The sequence below is a fragment of the Eulemur rufifrons genome, chromosome 30 (genome assembly GCF_041146395.1).
Source record: "Eulemur rufifrons isolate Redbay chromosome 30, OSU_ERuf_1, whole genome shotgun sequence".
Lineage (NCBI taxonomy): Eukaryota > Metazoa > Chordata > Mammalia > Primates > Lemuridae > Eulemur > Eulemur rufifrons.
In genome coordinates this window covers 11,525,854-11,552,676 of record NC_091012.1, presented here as the reverse complement: position 1 = coordinate 11,552,676, position 26,823 = coordinate 11,525,854, and the positions used below count along the sequence as shown (strand labels likewise).

General features: G+C 36.4%; 1 protein-coding gene across 1 annotated transcript; it reads left to right on the top strand.

Annotated features, from left to right (window-relative positions):
• Positions 1 to 547: 547 nt before the first annotated feature.
• On the top strand, positions 548 to 26,325 carry LOC138378432 (zinc finger protein 682-like). The gene is made up of 6 exons (XM_069463769.1): positions 548 to 784; positions 4,096 to 4,155; positions 5,781 to 5,907; positions 24,533 to 24,820; positions 24,896 to 25,837; positions 26,261 to 26,325. Exons 1-6 carry the CDS (start codon positions 548 to 550, stop codon positions 26,323 to 26,325), a joined length of 1,719 nt encoding a protein of 572 aa, XP_069319870.1.
• The last annotated feature ends 498 nt before the right edge of the window (positions 26,326 to 26,823 follow it).

The following is a 26,823-nucleotide window of genomic DNA, read 5'->3' as shown; positions in this document are numbered from 1 at the left end:
ATGGAAATGATGTTAGACAAAAAGCAAATTTGAGTTCAATATGGGTCGTAAAACAGCAGAGACAATTGACAACATCAACAACTCATTTGTCCCAGAAACTGGTAATGAACTTACAGTGCAGTGGTGGTTCAAGAAATTTTGCAAAGGAGCTGAGAGACCTGAAGATAAAGAGCGCAGTGTCTGGCCATCAGAAGTTGACAACAATCAATTGAGAGCAATCATCGAAGGTGATCCTCTTACAACTACAGGAGAAGTTGCCAAACACCTCAACGTGGACCATTATATGGTAGTTTTTGGCATTTGAAGCAAATTGGAAATGTGAAAAAGCTCAATAAGTGGGTGCTTCATGAGCTGACTGAAAATAAAAAATTGTCATTGTGAAGTGTCGTCTTCTCTTGTTGTATGTAATAACAGCGAACCATTTCTCGATCAGATTGTGATGTGAAATGAAAAGTGGATTTGATACAACAACTGGCTACAAACAGCTCAGTGGTTGGATTGAGAAGAAGCTCCAAAGCCCTTCCCAAAGCCAAACTTGCACCAAAACATGGTCATGGTCACTGTTTGGTGGTCTGCTGCCAGTCTGACCCACTGTAGCTCTCTGAATCCCAGTGAAACCATTACATCTGAGAAGTATGCTCAGCAAATTGATGAGAGGCACCAAAAACTGCAATGTCTGCAGCCAGCCCTGGTCAACAGAAAGGGCCCAATTCTTCTTCATGACAACACCCCACCACACATCGCACAAGCAACATTACAAAAGTTGAATGAATTGGGCTACGAAGTTTTGTCTCATCTGCCATATTCACCTAACTTACTGCCAATCGACTACCACCTCTTCAAGCATCTCAACAACTTTTTGCAGGGAAAATGCTCCCACAACCAGCAGGATGCAGAAAATACATTCCAAGAGTTTGTGGAATCCCAAAGCACAGCTTTTTACACTACAGGAAAAAACAAACTTATTCCTCATTGGCAAAATGTGTTGATTATAATGGTTACTATTTTGATTAATAAAGATGTGTTATAATGACTTAAATTTCATGGTCCAAAACCGCAATTATTTTTGCACCAATCTAAGAAAAAGACTCGATCTAGTATATCAAAGAGCATGATGTCAACAGGGACCAGATGTTCAGAGACTATGCCCAACCAGATAAGGATGTAACCCTTTACTACCAGTCCTCCCCAGAGGACTGAAGGGCCATAAAAAGAGCAGGGCTTCACCAGCTAGGTGAGGCCATCTCTATAGACACCATCTTGCTGTAACTCGTGGCCAGCACCTGGCATTTTCTGCCAAAGGCATGCCTAAGTCAAGGACTCTGCCTTGAAAGATGTTGATGATCATGCAGATCAGCCCAAGATACTCTTCTTGTCCATGTTGCTCTCCTTGGACTGGTTCATTAACTCCTTTTCATGTTCTCTTTCTCTTGATATTAAATGCTACTTTGTTGGATATGAAAATTTTAATATATAACATTTATATATTGATTAAGTATACTACTATGTATGGTTTGCAATATCGACAGACTTGTGAATTCGCTTGTATCTGTGTACCAATGGCTCTGACTACTGAGAGAGCCAGTTGTACTAAAGAGAATTTTCTGTTTGGAAACTCCATGTAGCTCACGGCTTTCATGATTAAAATAGCATCAGTAAAAGTCTGGACCTGTGGAAAGACACAAACATACATGGAGCTGGTTATGTCTGAACTTGTGCCACTCAAGACAATATGCTTTACCTATCTCATGCTTGGATGGTATGCCATTGTCAAGTGTTATAAAGGTGTAGAAACTATTAATCTCAACATCTGCACATATCCTAAGAAGAGAAATGTTAAGACATGACTGTTGCTGATAACAACAGACCACCCAATGAAGGCAACTGTTAGATCTCTGCTACATATCAATATCCAGGCTGCATGTGTTGTCCACCTCCTAATAATATTTAACTACTTCTGAAATTTACTCCCTTATAGGCATTTTATACATATCGAGTAATTCAGTCTTCATGAAAACAATAAATATCATAGGCTGAAAATGATATAAGTCAGTGAATTACACTTATTTAGGTCTTGCTCAGATAACTAATTGAAATACTTTATCCTTAGAAGTTTGATATATTATCAACTCAGGTGTGGTTATGCAAATCAAAAGACAAATAGTACACCTATACACAGAAACCAATTGTGTAAGACAGAAAAAAAAAAAAACTTTCAAGAAAATATATGAAGTGGATTTTATCATTTTGTGTTTCCTACTTTTTATCTCTCTGCCTTCCCAGTCAACCAGAATTTCTAGTAAATGGTCAATTCCACCATTATTTCTCAGTTACTCTTCATAGGCTTTGCTAAAGGCTGGAAACTGAGGTTCTTGCACTCCATGCTATTCCTATGATGTACTTGGCAACCTGTTTGGGAATCTTTTCATCATCATTGTCACCCCTGTCAACCAAAACCTTCACAGGCCCATGTATTTCTGAGGAATTTGTGCATTATGAATATGTGCTATATTTCTATCACTGCCTCCAATGCCTGTGTTAACCCTATCACTGAAAACAGGGCCCTCTCAGTCGATAGGTGTACAACTCAGATCTTCTTGGACATTTGTTATGTGTATGTAGTTTCTTTTCCTCACCATCATGGCCCACAACCACTGTGTGGCCATCTGCCAGCCCCTCCATTACCCAGTCCTCATATACCACCACTTTTGTGTCTGAATAACACTGGCTTCCATACTCAGTGGTCTCTTCTATGCAGGCATGCACACTGTCAACACCTTCCACTGGCCCTTCTGTGGTTCATCAATTGTCCTGTGATGTCCCTCCTCTGTTGAGGCTCTCTTGCTATGACCCCTTCAGCAATGTGCTCTTACTTATTGCCTCTGCCATAGGAGTTTGTGGTGGCTGCTCTACCTTAATGCCCATGTTATATATTTGCACATTTTTGAATGTGCTCAAATTTCCAACCAGACAGTGAAGAAAGGCCTTTTCTCACCCATGCCTCTTATATACTCACAGTGTCTGTCTTCCTCAGTTCTCTCATGTGTATGTACCTACAGGCTTGGGTAACTTCTGAAACAATTCAGGATATAATTCTGTCTGTATTTTATACTATATAGCTTCTATTCTTGAATCTTATTATAGTTGTGTGAGAAGAAGAATAGAAAGGCTGGCACCACATCTAAATTTTTCTGTACTCACCTTTTTAGTACTCACCTTTTCTGGTATTATAAGGATTTAGTCACACAATGTAAAAGCTTCTTCCCAGTGCAGCATACCATACTTATGAGCACAGAGTACATGCTCAGTAGACATTGCATTATGCTGGTCTTCACTTTGGAAACTAAGTATCTGTGTGGTGATGTGTGTTGGGCATAAGTCACTCTGTATGCTGTGCTTGCTGTCTCTAGCTGAGTGCTACTAATAATGGATCCAGGTTGAGCAACTTCAGCACTAAAACCGGACTTGACCCAGAAGCCAATTAATGTACCCCTTCCACACCAGCAGATCACATTTCTTAGAGTGAGGCCCACAATACCACATGATTTCTATTCACATTGATGGTTCAGAGACAATTTTTAAGTAATTGCCTCTCATGCCAACCTTTCAATTAGGATCACCTGCCTAGCTTGAAAGAAATACCATCACCTGTCTATTGGGCTGGGTGGGAACATCCATGTGGTTTTAATTGTGCCCCAAATAATTCTAATTTGATGCCAGGGTCAAGCTTTAGAAATCCTGAATACATTCATGAGATTGAGTTTAGACCTTGTTCCAGAGAGAAATCACAGGGCCTGCTGTTTTGGGTTTGGTAGGGGCAGATCAGTGTGTTTCAGGTTCCCACTGCTGTAGCAGAAAGTCCTGGCACATGTGGCAGGGGAAGGTCCCCAAGGGAAAGACAGGAGAATCTCACATTTTAGTCTCCATGAGCAGACATCATACCTGACTGTTTCCTGTGACTAAGAACAAGTGAATGTTGCCTTTTCTGCATTTTGTCATCCTCCTGCTTGTGGATTCTGTGTAAACAGGTGAAGAGATTGTGCTGAATCCTTTCAGGGAATAGTCTCAAGATGTAATTCTAATTGTTCTACACAGTCTCACCTGAAAAGAAATTTCAGAGTAGGAGAAGGAGAAGGAGAAATGGCTGGTTTTCAGGTAAGTGTGTCCCAGGTTAGGGACTGTGTCGACTGTTCCTCCTGGAATGTCATGCAGAACTTCAATTTTTAGAACTTGTAAACCTTTACTTCTTTACTTCTGATGTTTATGCCTAATGAGTTTTTTTCCACTACATTTTTTTTTTCATTTCTTCTTATGATAGTCCAGGAACACTGGAAAATCCTTCCTCCCTAAAAACAAAAGTTTTTATCTGGATGATTTCATTAGCTGTGTGTGAAATAGTATTTGGAAAATGCAGAAAGAGGATAGCATTTATTGCATAGGATAACAAGAAAATTATGGAAAAATAAAAAATAGAAGACTTGCCCTGTATAATGCAAAAGTATTTACATACATTATTAAAGATTACAAAACCTGGGAAATATCTATAACTTGAACCTTGCATAAAACTGATGATTCTTCATGGTTACATATTGTTGGGCACTACCATCCCAGCAGTGATTTTTTTTTATCCTCTGTGCAATGGTGCCTAATGCCAATTTGTCCCACTATAGTTGATGTTAATTTCATTCACTTGGTTAAGGTGCTCTCTGACAGATTCATCCAATGTAAAGTTAATTGTTTTTTCTTTATTCATAAGTGTCTTTTGGAGATTTACTGACTGATGCGCATGAACCATCAGATTTACACTGGAAGCTCCCCTTTCTTTTTATAGCTTGCTTTGAAAAATGAAGGCTCTTATCTTTGTCTTCTGGTCAAATGAAGTGAGATAAATTTAAAGTCTACCACTTACTGAGTGTTGACAAAATACTTTCCTTAGGCCAGAAGCACTGGTTTCACTGGTTATATTATGTGAAATGCAGAGACTCAGACCCCACCCCAGATCTCCTGAATTAGAATCTGTATTTTAACAAGATCTCCAGTTCATTATTACACACGTGAAAATTGGGTGATACCTTCTAACTCACTGTTTCTCTATGTGAGAAATATGCACAACTTATTTCATATGATGTAAATATAACACAAATTTATATTGCTGTGTTGAGGCCTTTAATTTTATATTAAATAGTTTATCATGCAAAACAGTATCATATGCACACTAGTTTCATACATGTTAAACGATCTTCATTCCTGAGAATTAGAGGATATATTCAAGAATATCACTGTGCTTAAAAATATCTTTTTTTTTTTTTTTTTTTTTTTTTTTTTTTTTTTTTGAGACAGAGTCTCACTCTGTTGCCCAGGCTAGAGTGAGTGCCGTGGCGTCAGCCTAGCTCACAGCAACCTCAAACTCCTGGGCTCAAGCGATCCTCCTGTCTCAGCCTCCCGAGTAGCTGGGACTACAGGCATGCACCACCATGCCCGGCTAATTTTTTCTATATATATTTTTAGTTGTCCATATAATTTCTTTCTATTTTTAGTAGAGATGGGGTCTCGCTCTTGTTCAGGCTGGTCTCGAACTCCTGAGCTCAAACGATCCGCCCATCTCGGCCTCCCAGAGTGCTAGGATTACAGGCATGAGCCACCACGCCCGGCCAAAAATATCTTATTGGATAATTCCAGTCACCCATATGTCAGAAACAGTTCTCATAACTTTGATTTTCCTTGTAGTCAAATTAAGAATTCTCTCCTTGGCAACTTGGGAAATATGTGTCTTTTTTCAGGAACTGGTGACATTCAGGGATGTGGCTATAGAATTCTCTCCAGAGGAGTGGGCATGCCTTGACAACGCTCAGCGCAATTTGTATAGGGATGTGATGTTAGAGAACTATGGAAACCTGGTCTCCCTTGGTGAGGATCACTTCAATACACAATTCCTATTCCACACTAAGGGCATTATTTTATTTTTGTAGATTGTTTCTTGGAAGTTTGTACTTTACATGAATTAATTTCATATCCCTGCTTTTAAGGAAAATTTGAAGGATTTCGGTGTAAAAAATAAAATCACTAGTTGTTTCATCTTATCATGTACTTTTCCTTTCTTGAGCTGATTTGTATACTTCAGTCTAGATTAGTGGTTCCTCTAGAAATCAGGGTATATAATTGTTGCCTGCACCTTAGAATACAATTTCCACCACTCACTTTTTATTTGGTGCTAGTGGGAATTGGTGCTCTGGAGCCATAAATTTGAAATAATTTCTTATCGTTCTACAGGGTCTGTGAGAAAACAATATTTTAGAAAAAAATTTTCTAGAATCTTCTATAATATTCTGTCTACAAGTATAGTGCTTATAAGATTAGTAATTGGAGAGTCTTCAGCAAGATTCATGTGAATTCCTTCTAATAAAACAGGTCTTGCTGTCTCAAAGCCAGAGCTGATCACATGTCTGGAGCAAAGGATAGAGCCCTGGATTATGAAGAAAAAGGAAACAACAGCTAAATATACAGGTAGGTGAGATTCAGTAAAGCAGATAACAAATGTTAAAAATCCAAAGCTCAAGGAGAAAGGCAGATATTAAAAAGTGGTTTGGAATGCTTGCTGTATTGGAAATGTTTTTTGAGAAGCCTGTGTATGTTTCTCTTTCTCTTACACAAGGACATCTTCTGTCCCATGCTCTTAAACTCCCTAAGAACTGTACATCTGTAGTGACCTTCGTTAGAATTCAGTGAGAGCCAAACTTCTTGTCATGGCTTATAAGGGACTACATTATCTGTAAACACTTGTATTGTTTGGGGAGATACGGGAATATCTGTACATATTTTGAGGACCTCTACATTAAAGCATCTTTTGACAATATTTTGCTCTGTTGTTCCATCTGGAGTACAGTGGTTGATCATAGCTCTTTGCAAACTGAAACTTCTGGGCCCCAGGGATCCTACTACCTCAATTTTCCAAGTACCTAGGACCATGGGCATGAGCCACCATGGCCAGCAGATTTATTCCTATCATTATTATTATTATTTGTTAAAATGAAGTCTCATTATGTTTCCGGGGCTGGTTTCAAGATCCTGACCTCAACTGATCCTCTTTCCTTGGCCTCCCAAAGTGCTGGGATTATAGTTGTGATCCACCATGCCCAGCTCCATTTTTGAAGTTCCTTTTGTTGCCTCATTTTTGAAATGTGTAAAACGGAATAGTGGAGATATTGTGATTTGCTTCAGTAATGCTAGAAACACTAGGGACAGATGTTTCATATTTTGTGCATCATGATTTCCAATTCTAAGGTTTCAGAGGCAATCCTATAGAAATTCATGCTCACTAATTTTATACAAATGCATGCCTCTTCCTAAACCTAAGAACATCTAATGTTATTTCACTTTGAAATATCGTTTTTCTTTTATTATGTATATTCTTTATTCTAGTATAAAATAAGAGTAAAATTTCAACTTTATTGTACCCAGATTCCCAAACTGTAATATAGTTTATTTTCCCTACTCACCTCATAGAATTCTTAAATATACTGTCTCTTCGAGTGCTTCAAATTGCTGAATATATTTATACTCCCAATTGTTATGTTATATTTTGATACTTGTATTCCATAATTTTCCCCTATTTAGTACTATCACGAAATTGTCATTCACATATATGTGTGTATGTGTGTATATATATTTGTGTATGTGTTTAACTGGTAAATTTTTCCACAAATAAGAATTGCATAACTGTATATATTTATTGTTCACATTGTAAGTATTGCTGCAGTATACACGGGGGTGCAGAATGTTCTTGAGATACTCATTTTACATCTTTGGTTATACTCAGAAGTAGAATTGATGAATGATAAGGCAGTACTATTATTTACATTTTTAAACAAATCTCTGTGATGACACTACCAGTTTACAATCAATAACAGTGTACAGGGATTGCTTTTCTGCACACTTTGCCCGCACATATCATGTCTCTTCTTTTGGACATTAGCCATTTTAACAGTTGTGAGGTGATACCTTAAGATAATTTTGATTTGTGTTTGCTTGATGTTTTGGTGATGCTGAGTTATTGTTCATGTTACCTTCATAAAAGAATTTTATGTCTCCCATTTAAACCTTTATTTCATTTGGAGTTAGTTTTTGAATATCATGTAAGACAAAATAACCTACTTTTATTCATTTGTTGTGGGTATCCAATTTTACTACACCAAGCATTGAAGAGACCATACTTTCTGTACTGTGATTTGCTAGAGCCTTAGATAAAGTTTAGTTGACCTTATAAACTTCGGTTTATTTCTGAGCTCTCCATTCTGTTCCATTGTTTTTTGTGATGGTTTTATTTGCATATTTTCTTTTTATTACTATCTCCTCGAAATATAGTTTGAAATCAGAAAGTGTGATGCCAGAACCTTTTCTTTTCTTTCTCAATATTATTCTGGCTCATCAAAGGTACATGAGATATCATACAAATGTTAGGATTTGTTTGTTAATACTGTGAGTAATGCCCCTGGAATTTTGATAGGGAGTGCAATGAATGTATACATTGTTTTGGATAATATCTTTCTATTTACTCATGTCATCTTCAATTTATTTTACTAATATCTTATAGTACTCAGTGCAAATGTTTTTTTTTTTTTTTTTTTTTTACCACTTTGGTTAAATTTATTTCTTAGCAATCTATTTTCTTGATGTTATTGTAAATGAGAGTGTTTTCCTTTTTTTATTGGATAGTTTATTAGTGTGTAGAAAAACAACTGATGTTTGAATGTAAATTTTATATCCTGCGACTTAACTGAGTGGTTTTATTACTTTATAAGTGTTTTCTTCCTGTCTTCTTTATGGTTTTTGATATATAAGATAATGCCATTTGCAAACAGTGTTATTTTTACTTTTTCCTGTCAAATTTGAGTGGATTCTTGTCATGTTCTTGCCTAGTTTTTCTGCTTAGGTCTTGTAGTAATATCATAAAATAGAAGCATTAAGAGTGGTTGCACATTTTCCTTATATTGGTATCTGTGCATGTGAAGGATTAAATACATTTTCCAGTTTTTATAAAGTGGTTTTGGAAGGTAAAGATGTTTCCTTTGTTTACTTGGTCTAAAGTATGTCCACTGGGTTTTCAAAGAAGATTGCTGTGGCTAGGTCACAAGGCTGCCCCTTGCTCTGCAGTGGAGTCTGCATTTGGTGGGCCAGTTCTGAAGGGCTTGGGTGGTTTTCAATTCTCTGTTGTTTCTGGGTAAGCTGGTTGTCTTCAGGATTTTGATCTCTATGACACATACTAGGGTATGTTTGTGCAGTTGAGTCTGCATATGGTGGGGCTGATACCAGATGTGTGGATGGGTGTGGCTCCCAATGAGTACCTTGGAAGTTTCCCTTCAGGTCACTGTGTGGATCTATGCACTGAAAGAACTGGCCATGGACAGTAGTTGAGACAGCTGTAGTGGAGTCACAGGTCTGCTTTTCAGATGACAGTAAGACCAAATTATTCAGATCTGCCTCCATGGCTACAGATAGGTGTGTCTCTCCCAAAGTCTCTGGATGAACAGCACCACTGCAACTTTGTCACAGGGAACAGTTAGAGACTGTGTGTATCCAAGTTGGTTGACCCATGATGTAGTCTGTAGTCAGGACAACGGGTCCTTAATTTTGGCACCTGAATGACAGCCTGAATATTCAAAATGACCCTCCAAGATCTGTGGTTCCACTAGGGTTTAATGACCTTCTATTTAAGTCCCCAAATTCAGACAAATGTAATTTTCCATGGATGGCCACCAAAGTTTTATTGTTGTTTGGAAAACACAAGTGGATCCTTCCCCTCCCACCATATTGCTGAGTTTAGTCTCCTTATATATTTTTAATTTCTGATCTGTTCTATTTCATTTTTTTTATAATTTTAGAATCATAGTTTCCGAATAACATGATAGCATTTCAATTTCTCTACATTCTCACCATATGTATGTATGTATGTATTTGTATATGTATTTATGTATTTAAAAGTTCTCAATGTAATGGATGTGAGGTGATATCTCATTGTGACTTTGCTTTGCATTTTTCAAAAGATTAACAATTTTCAGGATCCTTTCAAATTCTGTTTGTCCATTTGTATTTCTTTGCAGAAATGCCACATCAATCCACTGTCCATTTTTCAATCAAGCTATCCACTTTTTGCTGTTGAATTTTAGTCATTGTTTATGTATTCATGATATTAACTCCTATCCAATATATGATTTGCATCTATTTTTACGTATTTTGTGGGAGGCATTTTTACTCCACTGATTCTTTTCTCTGTGTAGAAATTTTGAAGTTTGATTCAATCCCATTTTTCTTTTCTTAATTTTTATTGCTTATGCATTTTTTTTTTTTTGAGACAGAGTCTCACTCTGTTGCCCAGGCTAGAGTGAGTGCCGTGGCGTCAGCCTAGCTCACAGCAACCTCAAATTCCTGAGCTCAAGCGATCCTCCTGTCTCAGCCTCCCGAGTAGCTGGGACTACAGGCATGCACCACCATGCCCGGCTAATTTTTTCTATATATATTTTTAGCTGTCCATATAATTTCTTTCTATTTTTAGTAGATATGGGGTCTCGCTCTTGCTCAGGCTGGTCTCGAACTCCTGAGCTCAAACAATCCGCCCACCTCGGCCTCCCAGAGTGCTAGGATTACAGGCGCGAGCCACCGCGCCCGGCCTGCTTATGCATTTGATGTTACATCTACTAAAACACTGCCAGGACCAATATCATGATCTTTCCCTTTTATTTTCTTCTAAGAGTTTTATACATGTATTTCTTTTTTTTTTTATTTCAGCTTATTATGGGAGTACAAAATTTTAGGTTATGTATATTACCCATGCTCCCCCTCCCCCCCGAGTCAGAGCTTCAAACGTGTCCATTCCCTAGACAGTGCGCATCGCACTCATTATGTGTGTAACAACCATCCCCTCCCCCACCCACATCTGCCCGACACCCGATCAATGTTATTCCCAAATGTGCTCTTAGGTGATGATCAGTGAAATCGATTTAATGGTGAGTACATTTGGTACTTATTTTTCCATTCGTGGGATACTTCACTTAGTAGAATGGTTTCCAACTCAAGTGCCCATCAATACATGAGTGGATTAATAAAATGTGATATATATATATATACCATGAAATACTACTCAGCTATAGTAAACAATGGTGATATAGCATGTTGTTTTTATTCCTGAAGATTTGTTTTCAAATCAAGAAGTTAAATGTCTCTCTCTTTTTTTTATTTCATCTTATTATTATGGGGGATACAGAATTGCAGGTTACATACATTGCCCATGTATCGCCTTTCCCCCCAAGTCAAAGTCTGGCTATTTATTGTTCCAGTACATTTTAGAATTTATTTTATTTTATTTGAATTTTTTTTTTCAGCTTATGATGGGGGTACAAAAGTTTAGGTTATATATATTGCCCATGCCCCCTACCCCACCCCGAGTCAGAGATTCAAGCATGTCCATTCCCCAGATAATGCCCATCACACTCATTATGTAGGTATACACCATCCCCTCCCCCCACCCCCCCATCTGCACGACATCCAATCAATGTTATTCACGAATGTGCTCTTAGGTGATGATCAGTGAAACCAATTTGATGGTGAGTACATTTGGTGCTTATTTTTCCATTCTTGGGATATTTCACTTAGTAGAATGGGTTCCAACTCTTTTATATATCTCCAGATCAAGTATGATTGGAATGTTATAAACATTGCATTAAATTTGTGTATCACTGTGGGTACTACTGACATCTGAAAAATTTTAAATCATCTGACCATTGAGCATGAATACATTTAAGAGTGTGCTTAATTTTGAGATATTTTTGTATTAGCCAGTTTATCTTTTGCTTTTGATTTCTAGGTCCACTTCATTTTTGCCAAAAAATATATATTGTATATTTTTAGGCTTCTTCCAGTTGATAAAACTTAAGTGTCCTAACAGCATTTGCCATGTCTGATTGAAACTATTGCGCATTCAGCTATTTTTCACTGAAGACCTCTGTAAATGTCAATCACATCTAACTGGTCTATAATGTTTTTCCCATTATCTGTTTCTTATCGATCATCTATCAAATTTTTGTGTTCATTATTCAAAGTGAGGTCTTGAAGTCTCCTATAATTAGTGTGTTGCTAGGTGTTTCTTGCAACACTTCTGTCCACACTTTTGTTCATATTTGCTTAATATATTTAGAAGCCCTGATGTATATAACATATATTTAAAAAATATATGATAAAATATGTGCATTGCATGTATATCATCTATGTGTATTCTGTGCTATAGATTTCTGTTAAATGACCCATTTTATCATTATATTATAACAGTCTTTGTCTCTTCTGATGGTTTTTGACTTAAGGAGTACTTCCTTTAATTATGGCCACAATATTATCCTCTAATTATTTACATACATTTATTTTTACAATTACTTTCAACCAACTTGACTTTTCAGAGCTAAAGGAAGGCTTTCATAGGTGGCATATTGTAGGGTGCTGTTTGTTTCTTTATCCATAAAGTCATCTTATTTTTCATTAGAGAGTTTAAACCACTTATATTTAAAGTAACTTCTAAAGAACATGAAGTTACCATTGAAAATTTTTAATTCTTTCCCCTGTGCCCTGTAGATACATTGTTCCTCATTGCCTGTCTTATTCTCTTTATTTTTGTTTCCTGGATTTTGAAGTGACATGCTTTGATTGCTTTCCCATTTGCTTTTGCATACCTTCTACAGGCATTCTGTTTGTGACCACATTAGTAATTGGAGACTACCTAAAAAAATCTCTATGTTATAACTGTATATCTTAATCTCATAACAGCTTCACTTCAAGTGAATAAAATACCTACACATCTTAAAGTGCCACATGTTCTTATTAACGTCAAAAATTATACCTTTTATATTGTATACATGAGAACAGATATTTGCACATTTATGCTATCAGTTTTTTTTAATTCTATAGAATTATTATGAGGGCTTTTGAACCATCATGATCATATAGAATTCTATATCTGTTTATAGATTTATCTTTAACACAGAGCTTTATGTTTTTAAGTGTTTATAATGCTACTCAACATCATTTTATTTTTCATCACAGTGGACTCCCTTTACCTTTCTTGTGGCCTATTCCTGTGGTGATGAACACCATCGACTTTTGCTTAATTTGGAAAACCTTTAATTTTTCTCTTGTTTTTGAAAAAAAATATTTCCCAGAGGAAGCCTTCTTAGTTGGTAGTATTTTTTTTATCACTCTGGAATTTAGAAAATTCTCAGCTGCCTTATTCTCCAAATAATCCTTCTGCCATTTTACCACTATGTTCTTCTTCTAGGAATCTTTCTTAAATATATTGGTCCACCTGATTGTGTCCAATAAGTCCCATACTCCACCTTCAGTTGTGTCCCTTTTAAAATTTTGCTTCCATGACTCAATATTTATAAATGAAATGTCTTCAACTTTCTGATTCTTCTGCTTCATTAAGTGTGCTTCTGTGCTTCTCTAGTGAATTTTTCAACTCAGTTATTGTATTTTTCAGCTCTGCAATTTGTGTTGGCTTCTTGTTATAGTTTTTATGTCTGTTAATATCTCAGTTTCTTCAGGCATTATTTTGCAGATTTTGTTGTCTGTGTTTTGTTTTTGCTTGTAGGGGATGTTTCAGATGATTATTCTTATTGTTTTTCAGATACTGCAAATATCTCCATTTCTTAAGCATTGATTCCTGGAGATTATGTTTTTTGTTGCTGTGGGACAGGTTTTGTGAATCCTCTGCATTCCCTGAAATCTTGTGATAAGTTCAGTTAGTTAATTTTATCTTTGTTTTTACTTATACATTGTAGTTTTGTGTGACAATATTCAACTCTGCTCATTTTAACACAGTATGATTTACTATTCAAATAGGAATTAGTGATTTATCCATTGCTAAAATAATTCTCCATGTGTTTGCTTGCCTGTATGAGTAAAAATTATGTCTAGTTTGTTTCAAACTTACTTATTTGTTTTCTTGGTTTGTGGTCTATAATTTTTGTAACTTGACTGGGTAAGTAGTCATAAAAATTGTAATTTCAGCAGCTCTTTATTGGTGAATGTATATTATATTTGTGTGAGAGAAATAATCATGTAAGGAGACATCAAGATGTCTAATGAGAATCAAGACTTGTCAGATCTTTCAAGTAGAACAGTTGAGAATTCAACAGAAAGGAGTGCAGGATGATTCCTGGTCAGCAGTGGACCATAGGGTCTGAAACATGTGGAGTCCGGGACACTAACAGCAGGTACTGAGCAGCTGAGAAGAGAGGAGGATAGAAGGTAGGAACTGGCCCAAACAAAATCACAGGACTTCTGGAGCCCAGGGAAAAAGTAAGGGATTTTGACCTCCCCCACCCAGGTGCCTCAGGCATGCAATAGGATGCATGTCTCTCATCCAATGGGAGTGTGCTATGAGCAACAAGAGAGCTAGAATTATTGCACCTGGACACCCCCTCCTCTGCATCTGATACACTCCAAGTATCCCAGGAAGCAATTTTGGCTTAAGGATCTCATAGATGTGTGACCACACTCACCCCATAGCAACTGCCAAAGCACCTTGCACTGAGAGATTAAGCCTGCCTTGGTCAATGGGTAGCACACTTCCAGCCAAAGCTGCACTGAGTGACTGAGCATGCCTTCAGCAATGGGGTGCAAACTACCAGCCAAGCCTGCCTTGGAAAGTGTATCTGGTGCTGCAACTCAGAGAGGAGGAGGTTGGTCTGGCACTCAAGCTTCCTGAGAGTGCTACAGGAAAATCATGGCCCATTCTCACCATCATAGCTGATGCTGGAATTCTCTGTGCTGAGATGGCCAGCTCTCAGTCCTACGGGTACATTTTCACCTAGGTCCAGCAGCGTGGCCTCAGCTTGTGATCTTCCCATTAACAGGCACTTGGTGCATGTGCCTGCTGACAGCACAGTCAACAGGATGAGAAGCATTGGGGAAGGGTCCCAGTTTCAAAATCAGTGAATGAATCACCGTGTTCATTCGGAGGGTGTGGAGGAGATAAGGAAAACACTGGTCTGTCAATGTTCCCCCTCCAAATCTCCCCTGGAAAACTGCCATATTGAATTTTGCTGAACCATGGAGAATTAATTTGCATAAGTACTGGTTCCCATGGTAACTAAATACATCTGGAGCCTCTGAATTATAGCAGCTTCCCACAATACCACTCAATTTAATAGAGAGATCAGCCCGATCCAAAAGTTCCTTGAGGTACCAGTATTCCCCAATGGGAAGTGTCTGCCTGGTAGAGTGTAGAGAGAAGACACTATAGTTGAATGTGGTCACTTCAGCCCCTTCTGGACCCAGAGGCATGGAATGGACCTTTAACCCATACATATCTGTGACCAGGATTTGTGGATCTGGAGGACAGCATAATCCAACCTAACCTCACCCAGCCTAATTCCCCACCTGCCTCTTCTATGGTAGTAAATAAATGACTTACATGGAGGTTTCAGGGCCCCCATCCACCACCTGGGGCATTTTAGGGCTTTTCCTGAGGAACTAGAGCTGGACTCAGGATCCAAAAACAATAGTTTACCTTCTTCCTTCCTGCAAACACCACCTACTGACCAGGAGATAAACTCACATGCCTGTTACAACATTTACTCTATCATAGAGGGTGTAGTTGATTCTCACTCGCAAGCACCAACTGACTCAGAAAATAAACTGTGCATATCATTATCAAAACAAAAGAAAATCCAAAATAAAGAAGCAAAATCTGCATTTCACTAATGATTAGAGATGTTGAACATTTTTTCATATGTGTGTTAGCCATTCTTATATCTTCTTTCGAAAAATTTCTATTCATGTCCTTTGTCCACTTTTTGATAGGGTTGTTTGATTTTTTCTTACTGCTTTTCCTGAGTTCTAAATAGATTCTTGTTATGAGTCCTTTATCTGATGTGCAGTATGTGAAAATTTTTCCCCATTCTGTAGGTTGTCTGTTTACTCTCGTGACTGTTTCTTTGGCTGTGCAGAAATTTTTAATTTAATCAGGTCCCATTTATTTATTTTTGTTGTTGCTGTGATTGCCTTAGGGTGTCTTCCTCATAAATTCTTTGCCTAGGACAATGTCTGTAAGAGTCTTTCCTACATTTTCTTCTAGAATTCTAATAGTTTCACACCTAAGGTTTAAGTCCGTTATCCATCGTGATTTGATTTTTGTAAGAATGGCTAACAAACATATGAAAAAATGCTCAACATCTCTAATAATCAGGGAAATGCAAATCAAAACCACAATGAGATATCACTTAACTCCAGTGAGAATGGCCTTTATCAAAAAGTCCCAAAACAATACATGTTGGTGTGAATGTGGAGACACAGGAACACTCATACACTGCTGGTGGGACTGCAAACTAGTGCAACCCCTGTGGAAAGCAATATGGAGATACCTTAAACAGATTCAAGTAGACCTACCATTCAATCCAGGGATCCCATTATTCGGCATCTACCCAAAAGAACAAAAGTCATTGTATAAAAAAGACACCTGCACCCGAATATTTATAGCAGCATAATTCACAACTGCAAAGATGTGAAAACAACCCAAAGGCCCACCAATTCATGAATGGATTAGTAAAATGTGGTATATGTATACCATAGAGTATTACTCAGCTATAAGAAATAATGGTAATACAGAATCTCTTTTGTTCTCCTGGAGAGAGTTGGAACACATTCTATTAAGTGAAGTATCCCAAGAATGGAAAAATAAGCTTCACATGTACTCACCAGCAAATTGGTTTCCCTGATCATCATCTAAGTGTACATTTGGGAATAACACCAATTGGGTATCGGACAGAGGTGGGGGGCGGGGGGAGGGGATGGGTGTATACCTACATGATTAATGCGATGTGCACTCTCTGGGGAATCACACACTTGAAGCTCAAACTCAGGGGGCTGGGGGGGGCATGGGCAATATAGATAACCTGAACTTTTGTACCTCCATAATAAATTGAAATAAAATAAAAAAAAGAAGCAAAGTCTGCTCCAGATGGGAAGGAACTAGTGAATAGATTCTGGACGTATGAAGAATCAGAGTGAAGCATCACCCTCAAATGGGAACACCAGCTCCCTCGCAATGGGTACCAACCAAAAACAGAATATTGAAAGGACATATGAAGTATGTCAGACATTGATAGGAAGGAAGCTTCATGAAATTCAAGATAAAATGGAAACCCAACACAAAGAAACCAAAAAACTAGGCAAAAAAGAGTGAAAAATTTACAAAAGAAATCGAATTGGTAAAGAAAAATCAAACAGAGTTTCTGGAAAGGAAAAATTCATTCAAGGAACTACCGATCACAGTGGAATGCCTTAAGAACAGGTTACATCAGGCAGAACAAAGAAACTCAGAACTTGAAGACAACACCTTTCAATTAAACAAGTCAATCACAGATATAGAGCAGAGAAACAAGAGGAATGAGCAAAGCCTATAAGATACATTGGATCATGTAAAGAGGCCTAAGATAGGAATCTTAGGGACTCCTGAGGGTGAAGAAGAAAATAAACAAGGGTTGGATAAGTTGGGGGGGGGAATTGAGGAAAATTTTCCTGTCCTTGCTACAACTCTACATATGCAGGTACAAGAAGCTCACAGCACCCTTGGGAGATTCATAAAGAGACAAAAATATCACAGCACATTGTCATCAGACTGGCCAAAATAAACATGAAAGAGATACTCCTAAGAGCCATAAGGTGAAAGGAACAGGTAACTTACAAAGGAAACTGTAGATCTCTCAACTGGGACCTATAAGTCAAAAGGGATTGGGGCTCTATTGGGTCTTCTCAACAGAATAATGCCCATCCTGGATGTTTGTGTTTTTGAAAATTAAGTTTCACTTGATGTGAAAATAAAGTCTTTCTCAAACATGCAAACACTGAGGGAATTCGTCAAGAAAAGACCTTCCCTGAAGGGAGTACTCAGAACTTCATTATTCATAGATTAGCATGATAAACACTTAACAACATGAAATCACCCAAAAGCTAAGGTAGAAGTCCAGTGGCTTAAGAGATAAAACAAACCAACAACATTCAAGTCAACAGGCTGAACAGAAATCCAGCACATTAATCAAACCTTTCAATAAATGTGAATGGTTTTAACTACCTAGTGAAGAGACATATGCTAGCTGAATACATAAATATACAGAAGGCAAGCATCTGCTATCTTCAGGAAACACATCTAACCCACAAGGACTCATCCAGACTGAAGCTCAAAGGACAACTTTCTGTGCTAATGGAAACACAAAGAAAGCTGGAGTAACAGTTCTCATATCAGATAACGTCATCTTCAAATCAACAAAAGTAATGAAAGAGAAAAATGGCCATTATAAAAGGAATAATTCTCCAAGAAGGTATAACAATCTAAGATATTTATTATGCACCAAATACAGGAGCACACAGATTCATACCCCAAAATCTACTTGACCTAAACAAGACCATAGATAATACAACCATAATGCCAGGGTCTTCAACACCCTGATGACAGAACTATACAGCTCCTCCAAGCAGAAAATAAACAAAAAGACAAGGGACTTAAATAAAACTCCAGAACATATGGGCCTACCAGACAGTTACAGAACATTCTATCCAAAAAATACTTTCATCTCATCAGCTCAGAGGACATTCTCTAAGATTTATCATGTCTTAAGCCATAAAAAATATCCCCCCAAATTTAAAGAATACAAATTATACCATACATTTTATCAGACCACACTAGAATAAAATTAGAAATCAACAACAATAGAAACACTTATCTCTACACAAAGTCATGAAGACTAAACAACCTACTGCTGAATGATTGGCAGGTCAAGGAGGAAATTAAGATGCAGAAGAAAATATTCTTTCAACTAAATAATAATGGGACACAAGGTATCAAAATCTGTGAAAACAGCTACAGCACCCTGAGAGGAAAATTCATAGTCATAAATCCCTACATCCAAAAGACAGAAAGGTAACAAATCAACAATCTAATGAATCAACTGAGAAAGGATGAGCAAACCAATCCCAAACTCAGCAGGAGAAAGAATATAGCCAAGATCACAACAGAACTAAATGAAATTGATAACCAAGGAACTATACAGAAGATTAATGAAGCAGAAAGTTGGTTTTTGAATAGATAAACAAAATTGACCTTCCTTTTATGAGATTAACCAGAAGCAGAAAAGATAGGACTCTAATAAGCTCAATTTGGAATGAAAAAGAGAAATTAAAACTGATTCCACAGAAATACAAAATATCACCTTTGAATATTCTAAAATTCTCTATGCACATAAACTTGAAAACGTGGAGAAAATGGACAAATTCTTAGAAACACCCAGCCTCCCTAGGCTCATTCAGGATGATATACAATTCCTGAACAGACCAATATCAAGACCGGTATTGGAGCAGTAATAAATAACCTTTCTTAATAATAAAGTCCTGAACCACATTGTTTCCCACCTGAATTCTATCATACTTAAAAATAAGTACTGGAACCTATCCTGCAGAAATTATTATACAATATTGAGAAGGAAGAAATCCTCCCCAACACGTTTTACAAAGCCAACATTGCCTTGATACCAAAGCCAGAAAAGGACCGAACAAAAAGAAAAAAAATTACAGACAAATATTCTTTATGAATATGGATATAAAATTTCTCAATAAATTCCTAGAAAATGGAATTCACCTGATCTTCAAAAAATAATCCATTATGATCAAGTGGGCTTCTTTCAAGAGATGCAGGCATGGTTGAACATATGCAAATCTATTAATCTAATTACATACATGAAAGGGAAATAAAAACAAAGACCATATGATACTCTTAAGATTCATAGAAAAAGCATTTGACAAAATTCAGCCCTCTTTTGTGTAAGAATGCTTAAGAAAATAGGCATTGAGGCAACTTACCTCAAAATGATAAAGCCCATATATGACAAACCCCCAGCCAATCTCATAGTGAACAGGGAAAAATTGAAAGCATTCCTGCTTAGAACCAGAAAATATTTCCCTCTCTTATAAGTTTTATTCAACATAGTACTGAATGTCTTAGCCAGAGCAATCAGGCAAGAGAAGGAAATAAAGGGCATCACAATCGGTGCAGAAGAGGTCAAACTATTGCTCTTTACAGATTACATGATCTTAGAAAACCCCAAAGATTCTGACAAGAAACTACTGGAGTTGAATAAGTTCAGCAGAGTCTCAGGTTACAAAATCAATAGGCTTCACATGGGCCAACAATTGTTTAACTGAGAACCCAATCAAAGACTCACACCTTTCATAATAGCAACAGAGTAAATGAAATACTTAGGAATATATCTAACTAAGGAGGTGAAGGACTTCTATAGGGAGAATTACAAAACACAGAGGAAGGAATCAGAAGAGGATACAAACATATGGAAAAGCACATCATGCTCATAGATAGGCAGTATCAACATGGTTAAAATGTCTATACTACCAAAAATAATGTATAGATTCAATACAATCCCTGTTAAAATATTAATATCATTTTTATAGCTTGAGAAAAAGTAATTCTATGCTTCACATGGAACAGGAGAAGACCCCATATACAAAAAGCACCCTTAAGGAAAATGAACAAATTGGGAGGCATCCATTTACCAGACTTTAAGCTATAGTGCAAGGATATAGTAACCAAAACAGCATGGTACTATCACAAGAACAGGACACAGATCAATGGAAGAGATTTGAGAACCCAGACAGAAGACCATTTTCATATAGCCATGTGATAGCAGACAAGAACATACACTGGGGAAGGAATCCCTATTCAATAAATGGTCCAGTGAAAATTGGATAGCCACATGTAGAAGACTGAAACAGGATCTGCACCTCTCCTCTCTCACAAAAATCAACTCACAGTGGATAAAAGACTTAAACCTATGTCGTGAAACTGTAATAATCCTAGCAGAAAATGTTGAAAATACTCTTACAGACTTCAGCCTAGGCAAAGAATTTATGAGGAAGACCCCCAAAACTATGACAGAAACAACAAAAATAAGTAAATGGGACCTGATCAGACTAGAAAGCTTCTGCACAGCCAATGAAAGTATAACTAGAGCAAATAGACAACCTAGAGAATGGAAGAAAATATTTGCATGCTATATATCCAATAAATTGCTAATAACTAGAATTTATATATAACTCAGGAAAATCAGTAAGAAAAAAAATAAAACAACCCCATTAAAGGTGTGCAAAGGACATGCACAGAAAGTTTTTAAAAGAAGATGTACTAATGGGCAACAAACATATGAAAAAAATGTGCCCATGTCTAATCATCAGAGAAGTGCAAATGAAAACCACAGTGAGATATCACTTTACCCCAGTGAGAATGGCTTTTATCAATAAGTCCAAAACAAGTGTAAGTGTGGATGTAGAGAGATAGGAACTGTTATATGTACTACTGGTGGGACTACAAACTGGTATAATCTATATGGAAAGTTATATGAAAACACATCAAAGTACTAAAAGTAGAACTACCATTTGATCCAGCAATTGCACTACTTGGTATCTACCCCATGAAAAAACATCATCCTTTAATAAAGGCATCTGCACTTGAATGTTTATAACATCACAATTTACAATTGCAAAGATGTTGAAACAACCTTGGTAATTATAAATACATGCATATAAATATATGTATTAATACATATAAAATGTGGTATATGTATACCATAGAGTAGTACTAAGCCTCAAAAATCAGTGGTTAAATAACAAAACTTGTATTATCCTGGATTGTGTTGGAGCCCATTCTTTGAAGTATCACAAGAATGGAAAAACATGCACCACACATACTCACTATCAAATTGTTACCAATTGATCCACACATATGTGACCAAATGGAAATAAAAATCAGCAGGTATTGGACAGTTGGAAGGGAATGAAGGGGTTGGGAAAATTCACACCTAATGACTGTGGTGCACACAATCTGTGGATGCGCACACTTGTAGGTTTGATCAGTCGGTGCAAAAGCAATACATATAGTCTAAATGATTTACTCCCATAATATTTTGAAATTAAAAAAAAGAATCAGTTTTTAATATGTAGGAAAGTTTTGAAAAGCCTAATAACTGTGTATCTCTTTATGATATTGTTATTTTAATTATTGTAAAGTCACTAAAATTACAATCTTCATTACTTTTAATTATTCACACCAGTCATATTAACTACATCGTCATGCAAAATATGTCTAGAATATATGTATTTTGTAAAACTAAAATTCAGTACAAATGAGAAAACTACCCATTTTCCCCATTGCCTAACTGCTGACAAACAACATCATGTTTTCTGTTTCTAGGAGTGTTACTGGTTTAGAAATATCATACAAGTATAATCTTGAGATATCTGTCTCAGTGTGCCTGACATTTCATTAAGCATAATGTCGTCAAGGTTTATCTCTACTGTGGCTGTTATTAGATTATATGTTTTTTTTTTTTAAGCTGAGAAATAATCCATTATTTCTAAATTTCAAATTGTATTTATCCTTTCATTTGGTAAGGGCAGTTTGGATTTCTTTCATCTACTGGCCTTTGTGAATAATGACGAAATAAATATGAGTGTGAAGATACCTTTTTATTTTACAATATATGCAAGAGTTTATATTTGTGTTCCTTTCTGATTCATTCATCCAGTTTTCTGTCTTTTTGCCAGTAGAAAACTTCATTGACTATTATAGCTTTTTTAATGTTTTAAAATGGGGAAGTATGGTACCAATAGCATTGTTTCTCTTTTTGATGATTTTTCAGATCTTTGTGGTCTCTTGAGATTCCATATTATTTTTGGGTTTGCTGTTTCTATTTTTGAAAAAAATTAAATTGAGAATTTGAAAGGAATTGCACTGAATCTGTAGACCACTATCGACATCTTCACAGCATTAAATCTTCTTCTCTTGAACAAGAACATGTTCAAAAGTGTGTTATCTTCATATATTTGTGAATTTTTCTGTGTTTCTTCTGTTATTTATTTATAGTTTCATTCCATTCTGGTCAGAAATTAAAGTGTGTAAAATTTCAGTTTTCTAAAATTGGTTAAGACTTGTTTTGTGGCCAAACAGGTAGTTTCTTAGGAAGAATGTTTTATGAGCTATCAAGAAGATTTTATGTTCTATTATTCTGTAGAGTGTTCTCTATATATCTGTTAGGTCTAATTGCTCTATGGTGTTTTCAAATCTTCTGTTTTCTTATTATTAATTTGACTGGATTTATTATTATTGAAAGTGGAATATCAAAGTATCCTATTATATTGCTGTCCCTTTCTTGCTTCAATTCTGTGAATGTTTTCTCTATGTATTTGTGAATCTTGATGTGAGATAAAGATAGATATCATATATATGTATTATTTTCATGGATTCTCAGTGAATGACCTCTTTTTGTATTAAATGTCCTTGTCTCTTGTGACAGTTTTGGCTTAAAGTATATTTTATAAACTATAACATTTTCCACTTCAAATTTAATGTGCCTAATATAATTTTGAACTCCACTGCTCTTATATGCTTAAGGTTTTCATGGTATATCTTGTTATATCCTTCCAGTTGTAGTCTATTGTTTTCATAAGATAGGAGGTAAAGTCTCTTTAGAGAGAATATAGTTGGATTTTTTAATCCCTTTATTTAACTGTGTCTTCTGACTTGAAATACTAGTACATAAATATTTACATAATTTTCTCAAAGGGAAGGACTTATAATTTCCCTAATAGTAACTGTTTTATATAACTTTTGTCACTATTTTTTCTTTCTTTACTCTCCTTTTCTCCTGCATTGTATGCTACTGATATTCCTTTGTGTATCTCTATAAACATTGTCCTGATGTTCACTGTGAGAATTACCTAAAATCCTTTGAAGTTGCTGCATATATTGAACTGATAACTACTAAACTTCAGTTGCATACATAAATTCTTAATCTTTATGTCTGCCCCCAACCTTATGATACTGATGTCAATAATTATGTCTTTTTATATTGTATATCAATTAACATATGGTAATGCTCTTTTTTAATTTTGTCTTTCAAATTTCATAGCATAATTAAATGTTTTTGTACCATCATTATAATACTGCATAATTTTATTTTTGATATGTACACACCATTTCCAGAGAGTTATGTAGTTGTCATAGAAGACAGGAACCAGCTTTTGGAAAGGCCATAAAAAACCAGATTATGGACATATGTGCCAATAGTTTCATTCTCTTTTGAAAGGGAGTCCAGGAGATGGGATTTTACTACTAATGTGATTCCTGTACATCAGCGCAGAGGAAGGGCTTTGGTAGGTAAATGTAACAAACTTTCCTTCCAGTTCCATTTGGTTCTTTGTGTCATTCTCATCTGGGGTGCTATGAACTATTAGCAGTTATGATTTCTCAAAACGTCATGCTTGTAAGTATACTTTTAAGGTCATACATCTGTGATGGAAGTAAGACCATGGTATTCTATTGTGCTTTCTTGCTAATGTGCTTGGTATAGTTTTATATATTCAAATTGTGAAGTATATTCACCTGAGTATAATTAGTGAGATACTTTGTTATTTGCATTTATTTCAGAATTGTCTTCCCATTGCACCGGAGACCTTTCGCCAGAGCAGGGCATACAAGACTCATTCCAGAAATCAATAATGAGACTATATGGAAGCTGTGGCCTTGAAAATGTACACTTAAGAGAAGACTGGGAGTGTGTGGGTGAGAGTAAGAGGCAGAATGTATATTATGATGGTCTTACTCAATGTTTGTCAACTACCCACAGGAAAATTTGCAAATGTAATAAATGTATAAAAGTCTTTACCAAATCTTCAAACCTAAACACACATAAGAAAAGACATACAGGAGAGGGAAGTTTCAAGCATAATAAATGTGGCAAAACTTTTAACCACATCTCAAAACTTTCTGCACCTAGGAAAATTCATACAGGAGAGAAACCCTACAAGTGTGAAGAATGTGGAAAAGCCTTTACCCAGTCCTCAATCCTTACTCTACATCAAAGAATTCATACTGGAGAGAAACCATACAAATGTGAAGAATGTGGCAAAGCCTTTAACCGAAGCTCAAGTCTTAATAAACATAAAAGAATTCATACAGGAGAGAAACCTTACAAATGTGAAGAATGTGGCAAAGCCTTTAGCTGGTGCACAGACCTCACTAAACATAAAAGAATTCATACAGGAGAGAAACCCTACAAGTGTGAAGAATGTGGCAAAGCCTTTAGATGGTGCACAGACCTCACTCTACATAAAAGAATTCATACAGGAGAGAAACCCTACAAGTGTGAAGAATGTGGCAAAGCCTTTAGACGGTGCACAGACCTCACTCCACATAAAAGAATTCATACAGGAGAGAAACCCTATAAGTGTGAAGAATGTGGCAAAGCCTTTAGACGGTGCACACACCTCACTCTACATAAAAGAATTCATACAGGAGAGAAAACCTACAAGTGTGAAGAATGTGGTAAAGCCTTTACCCAGTCCTCATTCCTTACTCTACATCAAAGAATTCATACAGGAGAGAAACCATACAAATGTGAAGAATGTGGCAAAGCCTTTAGCCGGTGCACAGACCTCATTCAACATAAAAGAATTCATACAGGAGAGAAACCTTACAAATGTGAAGAATGTGGCAAAGCCTTTAGCCGGTGCTCAAACCTTACTCTACATAAAAGAATTCATACAGGAGAGAAACCCTACAAATGTGAAGAATGTAGCAAAGCCTTTACCAGGTGCTCACATCTTACTGAACATAAAAGAATTCATACAGGAGAGAAACCATACAAATGTGAAGAATGTAGCAAAGCCTTTAGCCGGTGCACAGACCTCATTCAACATAAAAGAATTCATACAGGAAAGAAACCATACAAATGTGAAGAATGTGGCAAAGCCTTTAGAGGGCGCACAGACTTCACTCAACATAAAAGAATTCATACAGGAAAGAAACCATACAAATGTGAAGTATGTGGCAAAGCCTTTACCCAGTGCACAGACCTCATTCTACATAAAAAAATTCATGCAGGAGGGAAACCATGCAAATGTAAAGAACGTGGTAAAGCCTTTACCCAGTCCTCAATCCATACTCTGCATTAAAGAAGTCGTAATGAAGAGAAACCATACAAATGTGAAGACTGTGGCAAAGCCTTTACCCAGTGCTCACACCTTAAGGTACATAAAAAAAGTCATACTGGAGAGAAATCCTACAGATAAGAATGTGGCAAAACCTTTACCTGGAACACAAACCTTACTCTATGTAAAAGAATTCATACTGGAGAGAAAACCTAAAAATGTGAAGACTGTGGCAAAGCCTTTAATAACTGCTCACATCTTACTCAACATCAAAGAAATCATACTAGATAAAAGTGAGATAAATGTAATGACTATAGAAGTGCTTTCCCAAAGCATTAGCCTTAAAATGCACAAAAGTACTTATGCTAAAAGTAAACAATAATAATGTAGAGCACTGAACATACCTTTATTCTATCACAGTTCTTATTGGACATGGGAGAACTTACACTGAAGAAACCCTCCAATATTTTCTCAAGCATTGCTCAACATCGGAAAATTTTTAATAGATAGAAACCTTACAAATTTAATGAATGTGAAAAAAGATTTATGGAAAAGGTATACCTTAGAGAACAACACAGAATTGATACTTAAAACTACTTTACAGATATAATAAATTTCAGAACACATTTAATAAAAAATCAAGTCTAAATAGATATCAGAGGATTCACAGTATACAATGCACTAAGGCACTAACACATTCACCCATTTCTTTAAACCAGGTTGTTGATTATAGAGAATAATCCAGTTAAAATAGTTAGATAATTTATTTGCATGCAAGTTTTAAAAAAG